The following is a 21,769-nucleotide window of genomic DNA, read 5'->3' on the forward strand; positions in this document are numbered from 1 at the left end:
GGTAGATTTGAACTTGATGCTGGGCTGGACTGACCGAGCTGGAAGCACTGCCCTGGGTAAAAAAAGTGTCACCATCAGAAGAGACAGCGCTAAAAGGCTTTTATAGGTAGATTCTCCTCAGGGTTTTACAAGAAAAGAAATTGGTTTGCTTTTTGTATGTCGGTTGTGTTTCATGACACTGACCTGGAATTTAAAATGAAAGATTCTAGTCAGACCTGTAGTCAAATGCTACGGAATATCAGAAACTTAGTTTTGTTAGTGTTCTTGACAGAAGGAACGGGTAAATACTTGTCTTCTGGCATCTAGCTTTACTTGAAATAAAGCATAATACTTGCATCTACAATAGTACTCTTGTTTTTCAGCATTTGTTTGGACATTTTGGACATAAACTAGAGCTGTATTTCTCATTACATGCTTTTCTTTTTTAACATTGTGTTTCTTTAAATATAAATTAGGAGGAAAAAAGTGACACTGCCTGCTTTCCTATTGAAAATGTCATCTAAGACTTAAGCTGTAAGGCTCTTTTAAATAGGAAGAAATACACATATTGGCAGATACTATACTATATATACTAGAAAGTATATATGCCCCTCTGAAAATACCTGCCTTGGTCTCTGAATTACTCCTCCATATACAGAGACAATTTAACCAAAGGTAGGTTAAATACAGACGTTTTTTATAATTTTCATTTTTCTGCTTTTGTTTGGTTAAGGATATGATTAAATTCTTCGCTAGTGAAATTGGATTTGAGATGACCTTATAGAACTTGTGAAATGTGCCTGTGGTAGAAACATGTGGTCCATGCATTTCATATGAAATGCATTGTGAAACATGAAGTGATGATAAAATCTAAATCTTGAGTTATAATAAACCCTACCTGCCCTCAGGGAATAGAAGGGGGGGAAAAAAGGTAATAAAATACTAGAGTTCATATTTTAATGGCCTTGTGCAAAGCATTGTTAATCTTGCTACAATTACAAAATACAGTTTAGTGTAGAATAATTTAGAAATAAGGCTTTGCTGTTGGAATGGCAAAACCAGATAGTACTGAAATTATTTTTCTATAATTTAAAAATAAATCTCAAGAAAGCGTAAATATTTTCTATAATAGATTCAAGGATATCTAGCTCACATTTGGAAATAATCCCGTGAAACTTTGATACTTCTGTTTCTGTGAAAGTCAAGTCCTAAGTGAAACAGAAGACAGACCAGCACCAAATTATCTCCCTATCTTGTGTTTAGGGGAAGAAAATGACTAGCAAGGTAAACGTTTTCAGTGAAAGTTTGAAAGTTTGAAAAGTTTGAAAGTTGTGTATGTATTGATCATATTTGCTTTCCAGCATAAGAAACTAGCCACCTGTGACCATCTACACTTAGAAGTTTTTAAGTATTATGGAGAGATTTCAAGATAGTCTGAGAGAAAACCTTTTTATCTTCCTTTTTAAAAAAATCTGCACTCTTAGACTGTTCTCCATTTATATAATACTTAAATAGCTGATGATGGTATAGAGGCTTCGTTTTCTCTTCTACTCTTTACTGCTTTCATCCGCAAGAGTTGTAGCCCATTTCCCCTGTAGCGGTTCCCTCATTTGTGCTGCAGTTTCTTGTTTGTCACTTTTTGTCCCTAAAAATCAGCGGTTAAAATCATTACTTCATTCATGAAAGCTTATGAAATTGGGATCACATCAGCAAAATCTTGTTTAGCTTGATTATTTTTTCTAGAGCCTGTATGATTGGTGTAGAACATGAAAGAGTATATGCAAATTGACAGAAGTTTCCTAGCTTTGCTGGAGCTGGATGGTGGGAAGCTGTCGCAGTGGTAGAGCTCATGCTTGGTGGAAGGGTGTGATTGGGTCTTACTTGTTCTCACAGTCAGGTTATGTAAAACGTCAACATGAATATTTGTCCCTTTTAAATTTAAAAAATATTTCTCTGGTATCTGCAGTGATTAACGTGCGTAGAAACCCGAAATTCCGTGGAACTCATTAGTGAAACTAGTCTGGTTTGATCTTTGAGAGGAAAGAAATGAGGGCGTATTGCTGACTAATGTAAAAGATTGCAGTGTGTTAATATATTGGCGTCTGTGCCAAGGTAAAGAGCAGGATCCCTGCCTTGAGGAACTCTTGGACTAAAGTTTTAAATTAGGTACAGAACTGGACAGGTATTAACATCCACTTAGACTTTACATACCTTAAAACAAATACAGTAGGGTAGTGAGAATGAAGGTACAATCATAATTAAATTTTGAGCATTCAGTTGCTCTCTCCATTCCAGGGGTTTATGATGTTTATATTAACTATGGATGCTTGTGTAATTCTCCTAGTTGTAATGTGGCCTTAGAAAGTTGGGAGGAGGTTCACAGGAGATACGGATCCTCTTGCTTGCTGGTCCCTTTGCTTTAAGCAGTCTGCTCTTTAGCTGACCTTTTTATGTAAATTTTGCACAGTTAATGGCACAAAATACACCTGAAATTGCTACCATTCTGCAGATTGGAAGGCAGCAAGAACCATTAAACAGGACACTCAGCCTGGGCACACTTTTTGCAGGACAACTATGTAGTAAGTTTGGGATTTAAGTGATTTGGGACTCCTGAGTATGTTTTTCATGCTTCTTCCACAGAATATCTTTGTCATGGGGACCTGCATCCTTCATACAGAATTGCATGTGTGATTATACATAACATATTGACAGTCTTTTTGGTGGTTCCTATAGAGAGAAGGAAGCTTAACACATTTAATTGGAGGTACGTTAGACAGAAAAGATGAAATTTAAAAAAAACAAGAAAGAAAAGAAAAGAGAGGGGGAGATGGCCAGGAGCCCATGTCTCAAATGAAGAGAAGACACAAAAATTTGAGTGGGTTCCTTATTCATTAAGTTCCTTGAAAGTAAAGACAGCAGATTTTTGCGAAATATCATTGGCTTTCTATATGGCTTTATTTCTTATGCAGAAAGGAGTGCTGCAGGGAGGGCTGAGGTGACAAAATAATTGAAGCAGCTGCCAATAGCATTTTAAATTTCAGACTGGTTTTATTGGAAAAATATCTCTGCATAGGTTATTAATAAGCAATTGAACTGGTTGCATAAATACTTTGCATTTTTTAGGTTTTGTAACATAATTCTTGCTCCAGTATCTTATGAGATTAATAAATCTGTTCTAGGCCCTTTAGTCAATTATCTGAAATGTTGAAGAAATGGGGAAAGGAAAAATAGATTTGAGGAATCCAAACCAATGTTGTAGTTGTCTCATTTGTCACCAGGGGATAGGCAAGCATCCTGATCTTCAGAATTAACTCCTTTTCTCTGGTTGGTAACAGTTACCTTAAGGCTTCATTTATGTTGCAGTTTAGCTAGGGTACTGCCATAGCCAAGATTTCTCTTAATTTGAAATTATGAAAGCCAGAGACAGGATTGGTAAATCACAGTTAGCTGTCTTCCTGGCCTGCCAAAAGAGCATTCTTTACTTTCAGTCTTGTGTATTACATTGTGTGAAATTAATGGCATGTGATGAGCTCTGAATTCACTGAGCAGAGAAAGTTTGTATCTGTGCTGCACTGGGGTAGTTTATAAACTCTGGCTCCTCAGAAATGTTTTGAAATGTCAAATGTTGGTATTTTGTGGGTTAGATGAAGCAAATGCAGAAGAAAAGCAAATTAAGAAGGAAAAAAAAGTTATCTTAGTATTTGGTTCTCAAAACCTCTTCAGTAGTATTTGGCATTGGAAATACTTCCTAGGCGGTGGCTGAGCTTTTTTTATTGTTTTCTGTACTGGTAAAGGAGAAAAATCCTATTGCTTTGAGTGCCACAGGTGGCAAAGCAGTGAGGAGTCTGCTGACCTACATTGTGGTCACAGATCTGCAGTGAGAATCATATCTCTGCTGCATGCTTTGTTGCCAAGAGTGGGTGTACCGAGTGAAGGAGTTTGTGTGGTTTTGTTAGTAATTTAGAAACCACAAGCAAGATTTTTATGGCTTTATAGACAGGGCTGGTTTTGAAAGTGCTTGATGTTTTCTAAAACGTGCAAAGGCTTCTGAGCTTCGTGAGAAATGCAGTAAGATTGCTGATTGCTTTCTATGAAAGACTAGTTCCTTAAAACTTTCTACTTTGAGGACTATGTGAGCATCTTGGATTTCTAAATTCAAAATTACCATGGAAAAATTATACCTGTAAAGGTCTTTGGCCTTTAAGATTCTCTAATGCTCGAGAGTATGAGTCAGTCTGAAGACTAGGGCTTTGTTATTTTCTGTTCTTGGTTTTTATAGTGAATATCTCTATCAGCAAAAGATCAGAGAAGTAAAAGGATCTTACAGATGTTAAATAATCATGAAGTAAATAGGATTGATATGATTTTTATTTTGAAAGAGGAAACGACTACTGTTCTGTTGTGGTTTACAAATATTTAAATGCTTAAACTAATTGTCAGCCTCAATTTTGAATGAGGAAGCAAAATAACATGCATGATGTGCTCAGAGTTTCTCATAGCGCTTGCCAGGAGAAACCAAGTTTTGAAAACAGTTGGCCTGCTTTCAGACACAGACTTTAATGAGATTAAAAGAGAAAGAATGTGCAAGTTTGATTACAAAGTTTGGCCATATTCTGACAATGGGTCCTGGAAGCCAGGGCAGAAAAATGTTGTATTTTTTAGTGGTAAATTGATTTGTTTTGTAAAATGAAAAGTAGGAAGCAGGGGGTAGCTGTCGAATAACTACAGCAAAGTGTACTAAGGTGGTACACTATATACACAGAATCTATACTGTTGTACACAGACTACAGGAGGTCTGAAAGGCAGTTTTAGTGATGTTTTCTCCTTAAGTTTTTCAGCTGGTTATTTGCCAGTAATAATTTAACCAAGGATTTTGTGGGTTCTGCAAAGCTTTTATAGCAACCTAATTTGAAAAGAGAAATTAACACAATAGTCCTCCGCTTTCCTTGTGTTAGGGCTTTTCCTACAGTTCCAATGAAGATCAGTGTTAGAGTATGCTTGAACTTGGCAAGGTAGGAGGGCATGGTACGTTGCAGACGTGTCGGGAGACCTGGTGCATGGCAAAAGATCCATTTACTTACAGGCATACACCTAACAGAGGATTAAGGAATAGGTTCGAAAATACTTGTGCAAATTAAGAATTAAAATTGTTTTCAAAAAGTCTTCTGGACTAAACATATATACTTTGTCAGCCGCATATCAACATGCTTTGTCAATAAGTAAAGGAGATGGTGCAAGGAAGGCATGGTATTGTGGGTGGTGGGGGAGGTCAGTTTGTGAACACCGTTTTAAATGACCTGGAGTATGAAAAGGCTTGAGAATCACTGAGTTAGTATAAAGGCGATAAAACAAGGTCTTTTGGTCCTTATAACAATGTTTGAAAGGCTGTTTTCTTTCTCATTTAACATGCAGCAAGGACATATGGGAGAAGGCGAGGTAATAATATTCCTATTTAATTTTCTAATGTTGACATTGTTACTAGAGGGCAAACTCCAAAATTTATAAAGCATCAGTTTCACATACGTTTACATAGTCTGCATGCCATAAGTAAACATTTTAACTGAATTAGGTAGTTCTCCACAGTAGTACTATTGAGGCGGAAATGATCAAAATCCTTACAGCGGACATCGGCTATATGGTTTGTTACAGTGGAGAGCTATGTTGCTGTGTTTGTGTGTGTTATGAATGCCAATGCTAGAGAAGCTTATTTTGGTTCTTTTGGGTGCTGATGGTTTTCTTGATGCAGCATAGACGATAGTGAATATATTTCCTGGCCTGCTAGGTTAAAGAACCAGATCCTGCAAGCATGCATGTTGAATTATCTATCAGCTGTGGTAATGCTGGTGAACCTGAAAAGGTTGTTTAGGTATGGAGAATTGCTCCCTTCCAACACTACCTGCAGGACTGGGGTCTTAAGAGATGAAACAAAAGATGTGCATCAGTTCACTAGGGGAAAACAAAATAACGTTTCAGTCTATATTACAATATTTTTATCATAGGAGGAACCACAGGTTTGCCTAGGTACAGAAATAGGCCTGATTGTAGTTGATTTTTATTTTAATTAAAGGTGTACAAAGATTCTTGAAATTTTAAGTAAAGCAAGCTGTCCAAGCCTTCCATTTTTTATTCGTATTAATTCTATGGACTCTGGATTTTATTGTATTTTTTTATTTCAACTTGTTAGCTGTTTGATTTTTGGAACTGGTCAAAATTTCTGTTTTCAAGATGTTTTCTTTTTAAAAATAAATTTATTTCAAAGGAAGGAAGCAAGAGCAGGATAAATTAACCTTACCAGTACATTACTGTGGCAGATTGTAATGAATTCTGAAAAAGCAGACATAGTATTTTGCATCATAGGCAAAAGGAAATGTATCCTAAAACTTGTAGCATAATTTATTTGCTTACTTTCCTTATATATATTTATTTATTCCTAAAATGCTCCTTAAATGAGTAGAAGTCTCTTCAGTTTGTTGTCTAGGTTGAATAGTGTAACTAAAAGGAGAATTTATGAAAGAGATCAGCTTGTGTGCTCTATTTATGATATTATACAGTTGCATTTATAAATCAAAGGATCTTATTTAAAAGTAATAAATATTATTAAGGAAATCTATGATAAAGGATTATCATAGAAGAACGTTGGGCTGTGAGGGGAAGCACGCTTACAACATTTTCTCTTAGAGCGAGTCCATTAACGAAACTCTGTTGTAACATCTAAGTAAACTTGCTTCTAGGAATGACACAGTATTGCTTAGTTTTAAGTCGTCATTTACAGTAAATTACAGCGGGTCTTCCTAGTTTTATCAGGATATTTTTGTTATTTGCAAGTGGGTGGTTTATGATATATTTTGATATCAGGTAATTTAAATGTGTAATATATTTAGCTGGTAGAATTCTTGTTTTCCCATCTGCAGTGTGAAATTGTATCTACTCATTGTAAGAAACTGTTCACTAGAAAATGATATACACAGCCCAGGTTTTAGTGATGTCTGCTATTGGGAAAGTCCCAGAAAAAAAAAATTGGCTAATATCCTCTTCTGGTTTTAGACCATTTTAAAAGAAATCTAATTGGAAACATGAAATATAATGGAACATGGTCAACTTGAGCATCCATTAGAAATACTTTTTTGTTTCCAATTTTCATTAGTTGTAGTGCAGTTATGAAGAAGTTTTCTCTGAAATAATGCATTTGAGTTATTTAATTATATTGAAAACTGCAAGGGTCATATGAAATTGAGAACATAACTGCTCATGAAAAGGGAAGATTGCAAACAGTTCTACTGCTAATGTAGCAACTAGTGCATTTTTAAACAATTATTGAAACTGTGTGTGCTTTGTTCTGTTAGTGTGTTTTTTTCCTTCTTTTTTTTTTAACCCCCTCTTTAGGTCAATCTTCACTGTTTCCAATGGAAGACGGGTTCTTGGATGATGGGCGTGGGGATCAGACTCTTCACAGTGGTTTAGGATCACCTCACTGCTTCTCCCATCAGAATGGAGAGAGAGTGGAACGGTATTCCCGTAAAGTCTTTGTCGGCGGACTGCCACCAGATATTGATGAAGGTACGCCCAGAAAATCTTACCCAGAAAAGCTCCTTCTGGCTTAATGACAGAACTGGTGTGCGAAACGTTTTGTCTGTTAGCTAATGAATGGTTGTTTTCCAAACTCTACGGAAAAGCTTTGATATGTAAATGGCTCTTTGCATGTTGCCACTTTCAGTCCATGGCAAATGTGAGATAACTCAAACTAGTTTAGGCTATAGCATTGTTCTGCCAATGGAGAACAAAATCAGATGTTACCACACATTTAACTGACTTTTACAGTATGAAAATTATAAAAAAGGGATAGTGGTGCAAAAATTAAAAAAATACTGATCACCTGTTGAAATTCATAAATACATTGCAAACATTTTATAGTCACCAGAAGGCAGTAATAGGAAAAGTATTGCTAGTAATTTTATAAAGTTTGTGTAACATAGTAAGTTGTAGCTCTTTATTTGGATGCTTATGTGTAGTTCTCGGAGGTTGTTTTCAGCAATGATTATGTCCTGTTGTAGCTTCTAATGTGTGCATGGTGAGAACTCGGACAGGAATGAATCTGTACAGAGGCAGTTGCATACAGTGAGGAACCAGGAATTTGTGGTGGGTCCATCATACAGACCAAGGTGACAGAATACTGCGGTTGCTATTAAAAAAACAAATAAAAAAATACAGATAAGTGTTGTGAAGCTTCATTTCAGCATGGTTCTCTATGTATGAGCATGCTGGCGTAGTGGTTAAAAGAACTACAGCAACTCTAAAGCTGAAAAGTTGGTTTTTCTTAATCACAGAATCGTTTTAATACCCACTTCTTGTGTCAGGGAGAGCGATAGTAATGCACTGCAGTGTGTACCACTGTGATGTGACAAACTGACTTTCATGTCAAACATAATAACTACTTTATTATTAAAAGGTCAAATACAACATGGCGTTTACAAGAGGAAAAATGATTTTTCTACTCCCGTTTTCTTTGTCGTTGTTGTGGGTTGGTTTGTTTTCTAACTTTGTCACCTTTGTTGTTTTAAAAGCAGATGAGCGGGTGGATAGTTTGGTCTCTGTGGAGCCTTGTTGTTGAAAAGTAGGACCTTTCCTAAACCAGTGCTAGGAAGGTAGCTGGAATTTTTCAGAGTTGCTTTTGTCAGTGCTCTTCCTGTTAGATGTACAAGTGTGAATTAGAATAAGGAGAATAAATATACGATTTAAAATCTACATCACAGCGGAGTTTCCAAGGTTTTTCTGATCCTGTTTCTAGAAAGCATTTTATGTGTGTAGTTTAACACTAAATTTGTGTTACGTGCTGTTCTGAATGGAGATCGATTTTAAGAAAAGATATGTAGTAAGTATTGTTCTACTTGGTTTATATCTTCATCAGCGTGTAACCTTGGCGTGCTACCATTGCTGTATATGTTCCTGATGGTCTGTAGTGCACAGAGAAGCTGTTAGTGAAGTGGATTTCGGTTGCTGTTTCATTAGCAATGCCATCAAAGAGTGTAAACAACTGAAAAAGACATAATTAGTAACACCTTTTTGGACTTTTAACCAGATTTGAGAATGGGGAACATCCTCTAAATTGTGTATTAGGAACCCCCAAAAGCGTGCTAGTATAGAAAGCCCTATAATACCATAAACAGAATACACGTGAGCACTGTGATGCTCAGATGATGCTTTAGATGATGCTCCAGTATGTGAAGTTTGTTCTTTTTGTTTCAATTTTTTAATGAAAAATTCTTGTCCTGAGAACTTTAACCAGCGATGGTTCGAGTGTGTTTGTGGAGAAAGAAAAAGGAATGATCACTCAATTTCAAGAACAGAATTGCAACCAGATGACTTCTATGGGACTGGCATATGCAAATTTATACCAGTAATTTGAGGTCAAAGGGAGAATTGAAATGGATGCCAGAATTGCTTTTTGGTAATCTCTTCTTGCCATTTCTCCTATAAAATTATGTAACTATGTCCCAAGTTTACTCTGTTAGTTTGGGGTCAGGCTCAGATAGTGTTTGTACATGTGGCACTGGCATGTGATATGAACAGGCATGGCTGGGTCTTGTGATAGTCCCTTCATTTTTTTCCCAGTCTTTCTGCAATTACAAGGCATATTGGCAGAGCTGATTGCTTGCTAGCAAGTCAGCAAATTGTCTCTAAACTCTTTGTGGGAGAATAGTTGAAGCTGGGTTATTATGGCTGTATAGATGCAGTGGCTCCATTTGTGCAAATTAGCAAGTTGGGAGCTTTTATTTTTAATCATCAGTAGAAAGAAAAGCTTGATCTTTGACCTGTCTTGTTTTCTGATGTGTGTTCTGAGTTGTCATAAAGATTCCTCATCAGCTAGTAAGCATTGCTTTGAGCTGCTGAACCTTTAAGGTCACAGAATGTTTATTTATAGGATGAAGCTACCTGAAATCAGTGTTCTTCAAATGTCTTCCTTACAGTTAATTGTAATTTCAATTCATGCTTTTTTCCTCCTCTCTTTACAGATGAGATCACTGCTAGTTTTCGTCGCTTTGGACCTTTGATTGTAGACTGGCCACACAAGGCAGAGAGCAAATCTTATTTTCCTCCTAAAGGTAAATATCTGATAATCAATAACATATGAGCATTTTAGAATAATTTTTCTTGATAAGACTCCATTTCAGACAAGATTTTTGTGATAATGACCTGATGTTTAGGGGGGAAAAAAGTTGAATCCTTGGGATTGTTATAAACTGGTGGAATTTAGAATGTGGCTTTGCAATTATTCTGCACTAAAAGAATTCTTCCTTAACTTCCTGGTTTTACTTTATTCCACTTTTCCTTTTTCTCCCCTTGTTCTTCATTTTTGTAATAATAGTCAAGACTAGTCCTCTTTAAAGGGGCTAAATGCCCCACTGAATCTCGGAAGGATTTGTCCCTTATATTAACAACTATCCTGGCAGGTTTGCCTCTACAGCTGTGGCTTTTGTTAGTTCATACTGCTGGCTTATCCTTTTCAAAGGAAATAGGGAGAGAGCGTGCTGATCAGCAAGCTCCCTGCTTCCCTTCGCGTCTCTGCAGAGGACTTGCAGGAGGCTGGATTGGAAATGTATGAGAGCATCTTAAAATTTGTCCCTTACTGTATGGTAGCATGATGACATGGTGCCAGGCATAGTTCTGGGTTAAATTATTATCCTATAGGCAAATAGACAAAAGAAGTTACGTATTTGTTTTCTCTTTTGTAGGATATGCATTTTTGCTGTTCCAAGATGAAAGCTCTGTACAGGCACTGATTGATGCGTGTATTGAAGAAGATGGAAAGCTCTATCTTTGTGTTTCCAGCCCCACTATCAAAGACAAACCGGTAGGTAGAATTGTCAGGGCGCCTGCACAATTCCTGTGTGATAACCAGAAATTGTTCTCTTCAGATGCCTTTTTTCTGTCTTCAGAGTGCTAATATTTAAATTTCTTTAAGGTGTCAAATTAAGTTCTCAAAAAGACCAACTTATTTTTAAACTAGACATTATGAAATTTTTTAGTCTACTTAAAAATGCATATTTTTGTTAGAAAAAGGTTTGCTGAATTTCACCATTGCTGATGTAATATAGTTACAGCCAGGTATTTTATGCTTATTGCTGAATAAAATGTAGAATTCATATTGTCTGAGTATTGCATGTAACATGTTTTGACAGAGGCAAATTAAATTAAAAAAAAACCCACACCATAACACAGCTTTGACCTGCCAGTTATTAGTACAAATGGTTTTGGGGCTGATGCGAATGTGTTAGTAGTTGGAGAGACTTCTGCTATATTCCTGTATTTCAAATTTGGCCAGCTGTAAGCAAATATAAAGCAGCTAGTTTTGAATAGTAAATAAACACATAAACACACAACTTTGTGCACTGGAGCCTGTTGCATTGAGATAACGTTAGTCTAGTGCTTGCACTTGGCTGGAAGAACATGAATAGCGTAGATATGTATGCACCAATGCGGTTCATGCAGTGCAGTTCAGTCATGATTAAGTAAATGTGTAAGTAGAGGGTGAGTTTTTTCCCAGAAATTTGGGTAACAAGGAAGTGGTGAAATTTAATGCGATCAAGTGGTCTGTCTTAACAGCGCTTATTACCATTTCATTTTGAGAAATGATTACTGAATGAGTAGAAAATGCGTTTAGAAAGTACAGCCATTTAAGAGGTTTTCTTTGTTAGGATACTGTTTTAATTTATATATTAAAGCTTTGAATTGTGAATGGTTAAAAAAAAAAGGCTTTTTGTCCATAGGTTCAGATCCGGCCTTGGAACCTTAGTGATAGTGATTTTGTTATGGATGGTTCACAGCCTCTTGACCCACGAAAAACCATTTTTGTTGGTGGTGTTCCTCGGCCTTTACGAGCAGGTACACTGCGTGTTCCGCAGCACTGGGCATGTTGAATATGCAGTCTGATTTGGGGAGCAACGGGGGAAACAAGCTATTTCAGCAAGTGTTCTTGACACTTACAGTGGGGGACATGAATACAAGTGGACTGTTTCATTTGATGCTTTTAGAAAAAATTGCCAAGTCTACACCACTGTTTCGTTTTCCTTTCTGGTTTAGTGGAACTTGCAATGATAATGGATCGGCTGTATGGAGGGGTGTGCTATGCTGGAATTGACACAGACCCTGAGCTGAAGTACCCAAAAGGAGCTGGGCGGGTTGCATTTTCTAATCAACAGAGTTACATAGCTGCTATCAGTGCTCGCTTTGTTCAGCTGCAGCATGGAGAGATAGATAAACGGGTAAGGTCTTCAAGCATATTCTATTTTTGTTCAGTGCTTTCTCTAGAACTGCTTTTCAATGTAAATGTGTGTCATTGTGAAGACTGTAAATGTTATATCAGATTAATTGCATATTTAGGGTTAGATTGTGCCACTTAGATACAACACAGAATAAAAATGAAGGAGTGGTACAGAGCTGTTGCTTCTGGAACGTGGGAGGCAACTGTGAAGCAGACTTTCTCAAATTGCTTAGCATAATGGGAAGCATGTCAGCTGCCTTGCCCTTTTGTAAGAATATTGCACTTGTCATATACTCCCACTGCAAGTATTTGCACTTGTAGTGTTTGTATAATGTCAGGGAATGAGGTATCTGCCAAGGATGGAGCAGTTCTTACTCCTGTTCTGCATCTTTTTGAGAAAGTGGGCAGAATCTGGCCCCAGTGTTACACATTGTGTGCTGGATGTTCCTGAAGAGCTTCTTAGTGATGCATTGTAAACTGGGTAATGTGCATTACAGCAGCACAGTCATCCTCCACAGCCTACATAAAGGCTGTGTCCAGTTATTTTGTTCCTTTAATGTTATAAATTAAAGTAATACGCCAAGTGGATCTGCAGTTTGCTTGCCTCTGCCCTCTGATCTATAGAAAATGTGACACTGTCAATTACACTGATCTTCAGGCCACAATTTTGAGAAACTCGGATCCTTACATCTACCTTTCTGTCTAATTCATGCTTTGTCTCTGGGTTTTTCTTACATGACTATCATTATTGATCTTAATTTTATAATTACTACAGAGGAAAAAACCCAAACTTGGCTGCTTAGCTGATTATCATTTCACTTCTGCTTTGGCTATAAAGCTTGGGTAGAAGAATTGTAAGAACAATTTAACTGTGGGCCTGTGGATCGGAATGTCTTTGTTCTAATCTTGGCTCTGAAATAAGTTCTGTACGGCTTTGAACAAATAATTTGGGCTGCCCTTGTGCAACTTCTGCTTGCATAAGCAGACACTTGGGTGAATAGGTCCATTGAAGCTGGTGGGACTACAAATTTAAGTAAGTTCTTGTGAACTCTCGCAAAGATTTTGCAATCTATTTCCTCTTCCTTCTCTCCTTCCACTTCTCCTTATTTCCCCATTTTGTGTGTAGTTAAGAAGAAATGTGGCAAGATAAGCGCTCAGAGGATTCATTATAAGGGGCGTTAGGTGCATGAGATACAAAAATGCAACAGTGGCAATACTACTTTTGTTAATAATTATTTCTAATGAAGTTTTTCTATGAAAATAAAAACAAAATTAGTAACAAGAAGGGATCTCCTGTAAAATTAGGCAAGGAGGTCCTGCTAAAGGGTGTGCCCTTTAAAGAGATAATGCAAATTAAATGCTCAGTGGGCTGCAGCACCCGCTGCTGCAGAGCTTCTGATGATTGTTGCCACCGTAAACGTGCCTGATGAGGCTGCTGTAATTTACGCTGTTTCTCTGTACTTGGGAAACCTCGATGCCACTAGCACAAGTAACAATTGCAGGCCATCTTTGGCACATCGGCACATGCTGAATAAATATGCTGAGGACTCTGACTGTTATCTATGGGTTGCAAACTCGCACAAAACCCAGTTGCCGCAGTAACAGGCTAAAGCAAGCAGAGGTATAATTACCTGTGCTGTAGTTTGGCCTCTGAATATGTCTGAGTAGATGTAATAGAGCAGCAGAATTGCTGCATTAAGGTGGCATGCATAGCATATTTGTAGGTTTCCTCTTAGCACTTGTAGAAGATGATGCTTATCAATGAATACCCAGCCACAAACTATATCGCAAACTAGATGATGCAGGGAGGATGTGGTGTTAGGTGTCTGCCTCTGCTCTTTTACAATTTCATTCTTCTGAGTTGGCATGGAGGGGTGTTTGAAAAACAGAACTCTAGTGGTGGAAGAGGAGAAAAGCTGAGGCCAAAAAAAGGGCTGCTGTACTGTCTCCAAGTAGTTTATAAGTACTATAAGCACAAATGGCATTAAACTACTGCAGTGCCCTGTCTGGACTGTGATAAAATTGGGTAAGTTTAAAAACACAGGAACTTGTGAATGTCCTTACTGGAATAAGCTGACATCCCTCTGAGGTTTGCGAAATACAGAAAGGAGCATCCCTAAGCCAGATGCCAAGATAACAGGTAAACAGTCAAGACACCAGTCACAGTCTGCTATTTGGAAATGTTTGTGAAAACACCTTATTAAATGAGTTTCAGAGAAGGCTTGGAAACGCTTCTAGAAAAGGAACTTGTACCTGTGCTTTTTTAACGTGAAGTTTTGTGTTGTGCTTCTGATATGTCACATGGACCTTTCACAGTTCTGTGGAGCGCAGGAATGGGAGTGGAGGTGATTACTGGTTTTGAGGTGAAGCTGAGCCTTTAGGGGATGGCAGTGTTGCAGTTGTGATTTAAACATGCAGACATGTCTAAACGAGCTGTGCTCTAGCCAGCTTGGCTACTGCAAGCAGCAAGCTTTGTGACTGTCACAGAGAAAGCGCTCTGGAGTGCTGTGAGCAGGGTTTTGTAGCCCACAGGACAGCAGGCTTGGTTTTGGTATTCAAATGCCTAGATTAAAAGCTAGGAGCCTGCAGATGTTGCAGTGTAGATGTATCCTTGGAGCACCAGCTGGTAAGTTCCTGTGAGTCATCATCAGTTAAGAACGTGAAGAAATTTTTCTTCTCCTTTCTTGTCTGCTGTACTGAATTACTGCTCATCATCTGGCCCTTAATGCCAACAGCGTAGGTGGCCATCAGTTCCATTTTAAGCTTCTCATTTGATCCCAACAAGATTAGGTAGGTTTTCTTTTGCTGAGAGGACTAAGCCACAGAAAAAGAAAACAGAAATGTGCTGTTTATTAAGATGATAAATGAAATTTTTTGAAGTTCGAAATTCAGACATTGACACTTGCAGATGATGTGCATATTTGCAGTTACAGTGTTGTGTAAACAGTTTACATTCCTACCTGAAAGGGCAGGAGCTGAATTGTGCATCACCATACTTAAAAATAAACCCCCAAAATTCTCCAGAGTTTTGATGAGAATCTATGTATCAGTTCTGTAACAGTGGCTTGATCGGTCCAGTCTGTAAATTAGTGACAGCACGTGTGATACTGATGGTCAGCTCTGAAGGTTTTTGTAAGGATCAAGGAGGATGACGTGAGCAGGATTGTTCTGGGGTGTCGGTAGTTTTGGGTGTTTAATGATGATGATCATGTGTAATGAGGGGGAAAATTCTTGAGTGTGATGTTCCCTACTACAGAACTGTGATCCTGCTAGAACACATGCAGTAAATAGCGTGGAATTGTCATTATCTACGTTGCTGTTAAGAATTGTAAACTTTCTTCTCATTTTCTGAATGCAGGTGGAAGTTAAGCCATATGTCTTGGATGATCAGCTTTGTGATGAATGTCAGGGGGCCCGTTGCGGTGGAAAATTTGCTCCATTTTTCTGTGCTAATGTTACCTGTCTGCAGTATTACTGTGAATATTGCTGGGCTGCTATCCATTCACGCGCTGGCAGGGAATTCCACAAGCCCCTGGTGAAGGAGGGAGGAGATCGCCCAAGACATATTTCATTCCGCTGGAACTAAATGATCACTGCAGTGCTCATATGCAGGCCTCAAATTAAGTGCACTCTTCTGTTATCCTGATTGTCCCTACCCCACCCTACCCTTTCTATTATTCAAGATAGCATGTCCTTTTGTAGTAGTCTGTAATTTAACAATAGTATAATGAAAGAATGACCTATAATATGGGTATTTTGTAGAATCTTGTCATTGAAAACTGTATTGGGAACTCCTTTTCGTATTGATAATATGTTGCATTCTCTTGTCTTTACTACCGAGAGAACACTTAATTTCATGCAACATTTTCTTAGAGGAGAGAAAAATATTAAGAAAAGAGAATTGAAACAATAGAGTATTTTGGTTTTTTAATTAAATTATTGTTAATAAAGAACATAAGAATACTTTTATTAAAATAACCGTGTAACAATAACACTATTGGTCTGTTCTGACACTTTTCCCCCAGGGAAGCCTGTTTTTGCCTCTCTTTTTGTTTCGACTTCGGATTTTTCCAGCAACGGATGAAGTTAGCATTTACCTACCAACAGGAAAGAGCATGTTTAAAGCAACAAAAATGCATGAGCAAAGTTGAAGCAGCATTATAATAATGATTTTTTTTTTTTTTTTTTACAACCTGTTAAGGGTTCGAGGCTGAAATTTTAGCTCGGTATGTGCTCAGACCATGCCTCTGACTACCACCCACATCCAAATTACTAATGAGATAGGCAGAGCTTACTATATTTTCATCAAAATGATTACATTTTAAGAATTCCTGAATGTAAAAGTTGAGTAAAGTTACTACTGAGGGGGGAGTGCACTTTTTTTTCTTTAAGAGAACTCAATTGTCTTGTTACAGCCCTAGAAATCCTACCAAAGCTAGAGTAATGACAACTAGTTAACTGGCATTTCCTCTCCTGAAGGATAAATATATAGATTTTATTTTTGATGGCTATATATAACTCTATATCCTAATATACTAACATTCATCAGGGGCCAGCCTTTGCTCTCCATTTTGACGTGAAAAAGTAGAAAACCTAAAGATACCTCAAGGATATCACTGATTTTTACTGAAGTTTTGATATTCCATTGTGTCACAGGAACTAAAATTGGCTGCTTATTCGTTTCCCATCTTGGATATAAAGTTAGTTTTAAATACCCTCTAACTTAGTTGTAACAGAAGGCATGAACCTAAGTAGTTTCCAAGTCTTGTTTTGCACTGTTTTCTGAATTTGTGCATGAAATGGTGCAAGTGTGCATATGCCTTTCTTACTCTTCCTGTAGAAAGAATCCCAACTAAGATTCCACCTCTTCAGAACTTAATATGGGGAAATAAAGAAACACAGGTATTTGAAGTGCCAACATTGCTAAGTTAATGCCTGCTTTATTATAAATAAGTTCTACCTTGAGAAGCATTAACACAGTACATGTTAATTGAATGATAAAGAGTGGGTGCAGGGGTTTAGTTTGAAATAGTTGAATGAAGGAGTAGTTCTGAAAATTATTTTTATTACTTTTGAACTAACGCCCTGGCCAACTTGTCAAATGCTCATTTAGCAGTGTGCAAACAAACCGATTTAGTGGCAATCTTCTGAACTGCCCAAGGGGCATGGTACCATCCTGGATTCTCTCAAACCAAAGACTTGCCTCAGCACTGCTTGGGAAACACCTGCTCCATTAAAAGCCTTTGTCGGCCCCTCTCGTCCCCTTCCCCTGGCCCAGATTATCTTTATGAGAAGCAGTTTTTATTTTCAATACAGGCTTTAATGAACTATACCTTACCAAGTTCCAAAGGTCAAAATGGAGACATTTGCTGTCTACTAGTCAAGTATAGAAAGGGAGCTGCTTTTAATGAAATCCCTGAAAATATTGACAACAGTAATGCAAATGCAGAGTGCTCTTGTGTAGATTGTCAGGGACTTTTTTTTCTCTGAAGTACATAATTATAGTTGGAATGTTCCTTTAATTTTTTTAATGCTTGTAGGTGGCTTGGGGTGTGCTATTGTGCCGATCCTACCCAGTAAACAGGTGAGATGGGTTACCATTACAAGAAATAACACTGTTTGAGAACTAGCTTTGAATAATAATTTTCCCTTTGTACATGACCTGCTGAATTTCGGTACAGTGTTTTTGTAGCTAACTTATTTTGTCATGCACATAATGTATATTTGTTATGCACTACTTTTGTATATCTTGTTTTTCCAACAGTGAGCATTTTTAGGCACACTTTTCACTGACGGGATATCTCTTTATGCAATACCTCAATTTTTCATATTGCAAAGAGTAGCTTTTTGTACTTTTATTACTGAGAGATCTTCATATACTTCATTTTTTAATATAAATAATTTTAATAAATTTTATTTTCTTATATTCTGCTTTTTATACATTTCAGTGCTCTGCATACATTTTGAATTATGGATGTTGTGCACTGGCAATGCTATTTTAGAATCTGCAGAGAAAAGAAAGCATGTTGCTTAAACATCTTAGCCCAGCACCAGGTATTTGGTGTACATATAATTTAAGAAATAGTATATGTAAAGTTGAGAATTAAAGAAGAAAAGCATGAAAGTGACAAATGACACTGTCTTTAGACCCATGAAATTTAAATGCATAAATATAGTGTAGAAATTTAAAGAAACATCGAAATTGTCTACCGCTTCTTACTAAGTTTTTAAAAATTATACACAAATGCAGACGTTTTTGGTGAATGTTTAGCCATTTTTAATATTAATAAAAAATTGATGTTAGGTGTTTGATGCAGAAATGTGTCTGCTCTTTTAAATTATATTTAAAGAATAAAAGAGAGCCTGCTAAGTGGCAGGCATGTAATGTTAGTATGCATGACTAATGTAAGAAATTGTTATTCTACTAATATTCACTTGTGATTGTGTGACAAGCGTGTTTACAGATTATTTGGTTACACTTCGATTTACAGGGCATAAACAATTATATACATTACTCTGTACTTAAATAGTGATTACATGTCCTTCTGATTACATGGGATTTGTAGTTGGGGTTACCGTGTAGCTCCAAACATAATTAACATGTAATTAGGTTACCAGTCTTAGGGTATCACTTCGATTTGCAAAGGGGTTAATAAGCATGTAGTTTTATCACACTAGCATGGCACCGGCCATGTATTTACAATGTAGTTACAGAGTAATTACATGGTTATTTTTGCAATGTAAAATAAAGTGTTTCTGATTATTTTATATGTAAAGGAACCCCACTGCCCCGTGCTTTTTGGTATAGTATATACTTCTCCATACACAGACCTCTGCAGAATGCAAATTTAAAACTTGCAGTGAATGAATTTAGCGTTTTATAAGGATGCTGTTGGAAAGACTTGATAATTCACCCCTTTTGTTTTTGAAGAGTTAAAACCTTCTGTTAAAAGGTGATTTAAAACTTGAATGTGATGAATTGTGGCAAGTTAACTTCAAGTTATGTGCAATACCTATTTCAGACTTCTGGAAGATCTTTGCAGTGTAATTCTTTGTTTTTAATTGCAGACATTTAAAAATGTCATTTTCTACTGTTCTAGTAAATCCTCTTTCTTGCTGGTGTTTCTAAAGAAAAGAATCAGAAATCAATCTTTCTACTAATGTAAATTTGAGATTATTTTTAAAAAAATGGAATAAAAGGTTTTGGTCATTTGCTTTATTTTATTATCTTATTTTAAAGCTACTGTGATAGCATTGTAAGAATTGGGACAATATTGTATTCAACTGTTTTATTTTTTATATTTTTAAATTTTAAAGTATAATTAGTTTTTATAATTTTCATCAGATTTTTTTGTTATATTTTTTGGAAGTGCAACTTTTAGCAAGTGGGTGTCTAGTTTTTACTAATCCCTAATATGTTTTTCCCCGCAATGTATTGCTCATATTATCAGAAGGAAAAGTTATTTAAGTATGTCAGTTAATTGTACTACTTGGCTGAATTTCCATATAGTTTTTACTGTGTATGGGGAGGTTGTAGTATTTATTATAGCATTTTAAATAAGGGTAATTCATTTTTTATTAAAGTCATTTTCACGTTTAAGTTCATATTTTTGTATGTTCTACTCTAAGTTATATAACACAAGCTACTTTTTTTAAAGAGTTCATTTGTTGAAGTGCTAGTGAAAATTAATGTTATTAAATAGTTTGCAAATGACTATTTATACCAGTATGCATATAATTTTTAAATATTTGTAATGTGAGATGTTGAATGAATAAAACTTTTAACTCAATGTTTCTTCTTAACCTTTTTATTTTAAGCTTCCTGTAGAAACATGTTCCTTTGTGGCCGAAGCTCATGGGGCTCGGGGAGGTGATTTTGATGAAGCGTGCAGCACACGTCTGGCTAGGTGATGTGTAAAGTGCTTTAGGCTAAGTTCTGCAGCCCTGTTCCAGCCAAAACGTGGAGCATGGCTTTGTAGGGGGTGTGTGAGGGAGGGTGTAACCACCTGAGAGATGGCGCATACTCTGAACACTGCGTTAAATTGGTGCAAAATCACTGTGTGACGCTGCCGAAATGGAAGGGGCGACGTCTAGGGGACTGTGAATCAGGCTGTGAGAAGAACCCTTTTTACTGCTAGTGTCCAGATGTTGTCTTTAGGGAATGCTGAATGCTAACTACTTAATTTTGTGAATTTGGTGCTTATTGAGTGTTCGTTAGAAATCGTGGGTAGCTTTGGAACCGCCTTTCAGCAGTTTCAGTGTTGCCGTTTCTGTTTTTTTGCACAGCCTTAAGTGTATCAACCTGGGCAAAGAACTGTAGCTTGATCACTTGTTTCTACTTGGTCCTCTCTGCAGCTAATTCATAGGGACAAAGATGAAAACGAATACACAGCTGCGAAATCAAGCTAACTGCACAGGTGACATGTTAGATGAGAAGAATGCCACTGAGGCACGTGTGTAAGTCAGAAACCACTGTGCAGCTGGGACAAAAAGATAACCAGGCTAGGGTCAGAGTAGAGCCAAGCAAGGCATGGACAGACAAGGATTCTTTTTGAATTGTCTCGTGGTTGGGATCTGATACTAGCAGAAGGAAAAAGTCTGGCATTTTAAAGAGCTTGCTAGTGTCATTCTTTAATTTAAAATACCTAAACTTGAAATGTCCGAAAAAGTCTTGTGAAGTGTTACAACTTTATGTACCTGCCCTTCAAGGATTATTCAACAGGAACCGTGCATAAAGGATTCAAGTTTTGCATCCTCAGTAGCTAAGAATTCCACAAACTTTGTTGGTTTTCTTACTTTGATACAAGCAGCTAAGCTTCAATGAAGTATAATCCTGATTGGTCTGGAAGTAGCTCTGGTAAGTGGAACCGTGAGTTGGAATACGCGCCTGTACCTTGTGAGAAGAAACTGCTGCCCAAAATAGGTTACTGCCGCAGGAATCGCACTGTGCCCACTGCCCTGGCCAGCACTTTGCTGCTGGCATCTGAGCCACTCATCTCCTGTGCCATCGTCTAAGGAACGGTGGCGTAAATGTTAAATAGATGTTTGAGTATCACTCTTTCCTGTGGGTGCTTCAGGAAATGCAGATCTTGCAGAATTGAGCTATAATGGGATTCGTTCTGCAAGATGCTAATCACTTCGATTCCCAGTGGCTTCAGATGATGCACACTTAGAAGCTAATGTTTTTACAAACTAGTTTTAAACAAGAATTAGAAGTTTCGCCGGTAACTCCGTAAGTATACTTCCAAACCCTTAAAATGGTGAATATTATATATTAAAAGTAAACAGAAAGTGCTGTTACCCTTTGGATCAAAAATACAGAGGCCAGAGATGGGTTGTCTGCCCAGTGAATAGTGAATTTTGCAGTGCTGCAGTTTGTGCCAGCCGAATGGCACCAGACCGTATTGACCATTTTTTAGTGTGTGACTTGGCTGGTAACGGAAGCATTATCTCTCTGTTCTCTGCGTTGGTATCGTTAGGAAATAGTCATAGTTCAGCCTCTCCCAATGCGATAACAAGTTCTTGACATTG

The 21,769-nt window shown here is 37.3% G+C and overlaps 1 protein-coding gene across 2 annotated transcripts in view; it reads left to right on the forward strand.

Moving 5' to 3' along the window:
• The window catches only part of CPEB4 (cytoplasmic polyadenylation element binding protein 4), a 44,816-nt gene extending 24,788 nt beyond the window's left edge, over nucleotides 1-20,028 (forward strand). Inside the window, exons 4-10 of one of the 2 annotated variants that reach the window (XM_063348616.1) lie at nucleotides 5,392-5,415; nucleotides 7,363-7,536; nucleotides 9,990-10,079; nucleotides 10,710-10,828; nucleotides 11,745-11,859; nucleotides 12,058-12,239; nucleotides 15,597-20,028. In XM_063348616.1, the coding sequence (XP_063204686.1) occupies nucleotides 5,392-5,415; nucleotides 7,363-7,536; nucleotides 9,990-10,079; nucleotides 10,710-10,828; nucleotides 11,745-11,859; nucleotides 12,058-12,239; nucleotides 15,597-15,824 (932 nt within the window). In that variant the 3' untranslated portion in view covers nucleotides 15,825-20,028. The remainder of the gene's footprint in view (nucleotides 1-5,391; nucleotides 5,416-7,362; nucleotides 7,537-9,989; nucleotides 10,080-10,709; nucleotides 10,829-11,744; nucleotides 11,860-12,057; nucleotides 12,240-15,596) is intronic. The other variant, XM_063348617.1, reaches the window with a different exon arrangement.
• Nucleotides 20,029-21,769: the final 1,741 nt, after the last annotated feature.

This window comes from Chroicocephalus ridibundus, chromosome 11 (assembly GCF_963924245.1).
Source record: "Chroicocephalus ridibundus chromosome 11, bChrRid1.1, whole genome shotgun sequence".
Taxonomy (NCBI): Eukaryota; Metazoa; Chordata; class Aves; order Charadriiformes; family Laridae; genus Chroicocephalus; species Chroicocephalus ridibundus.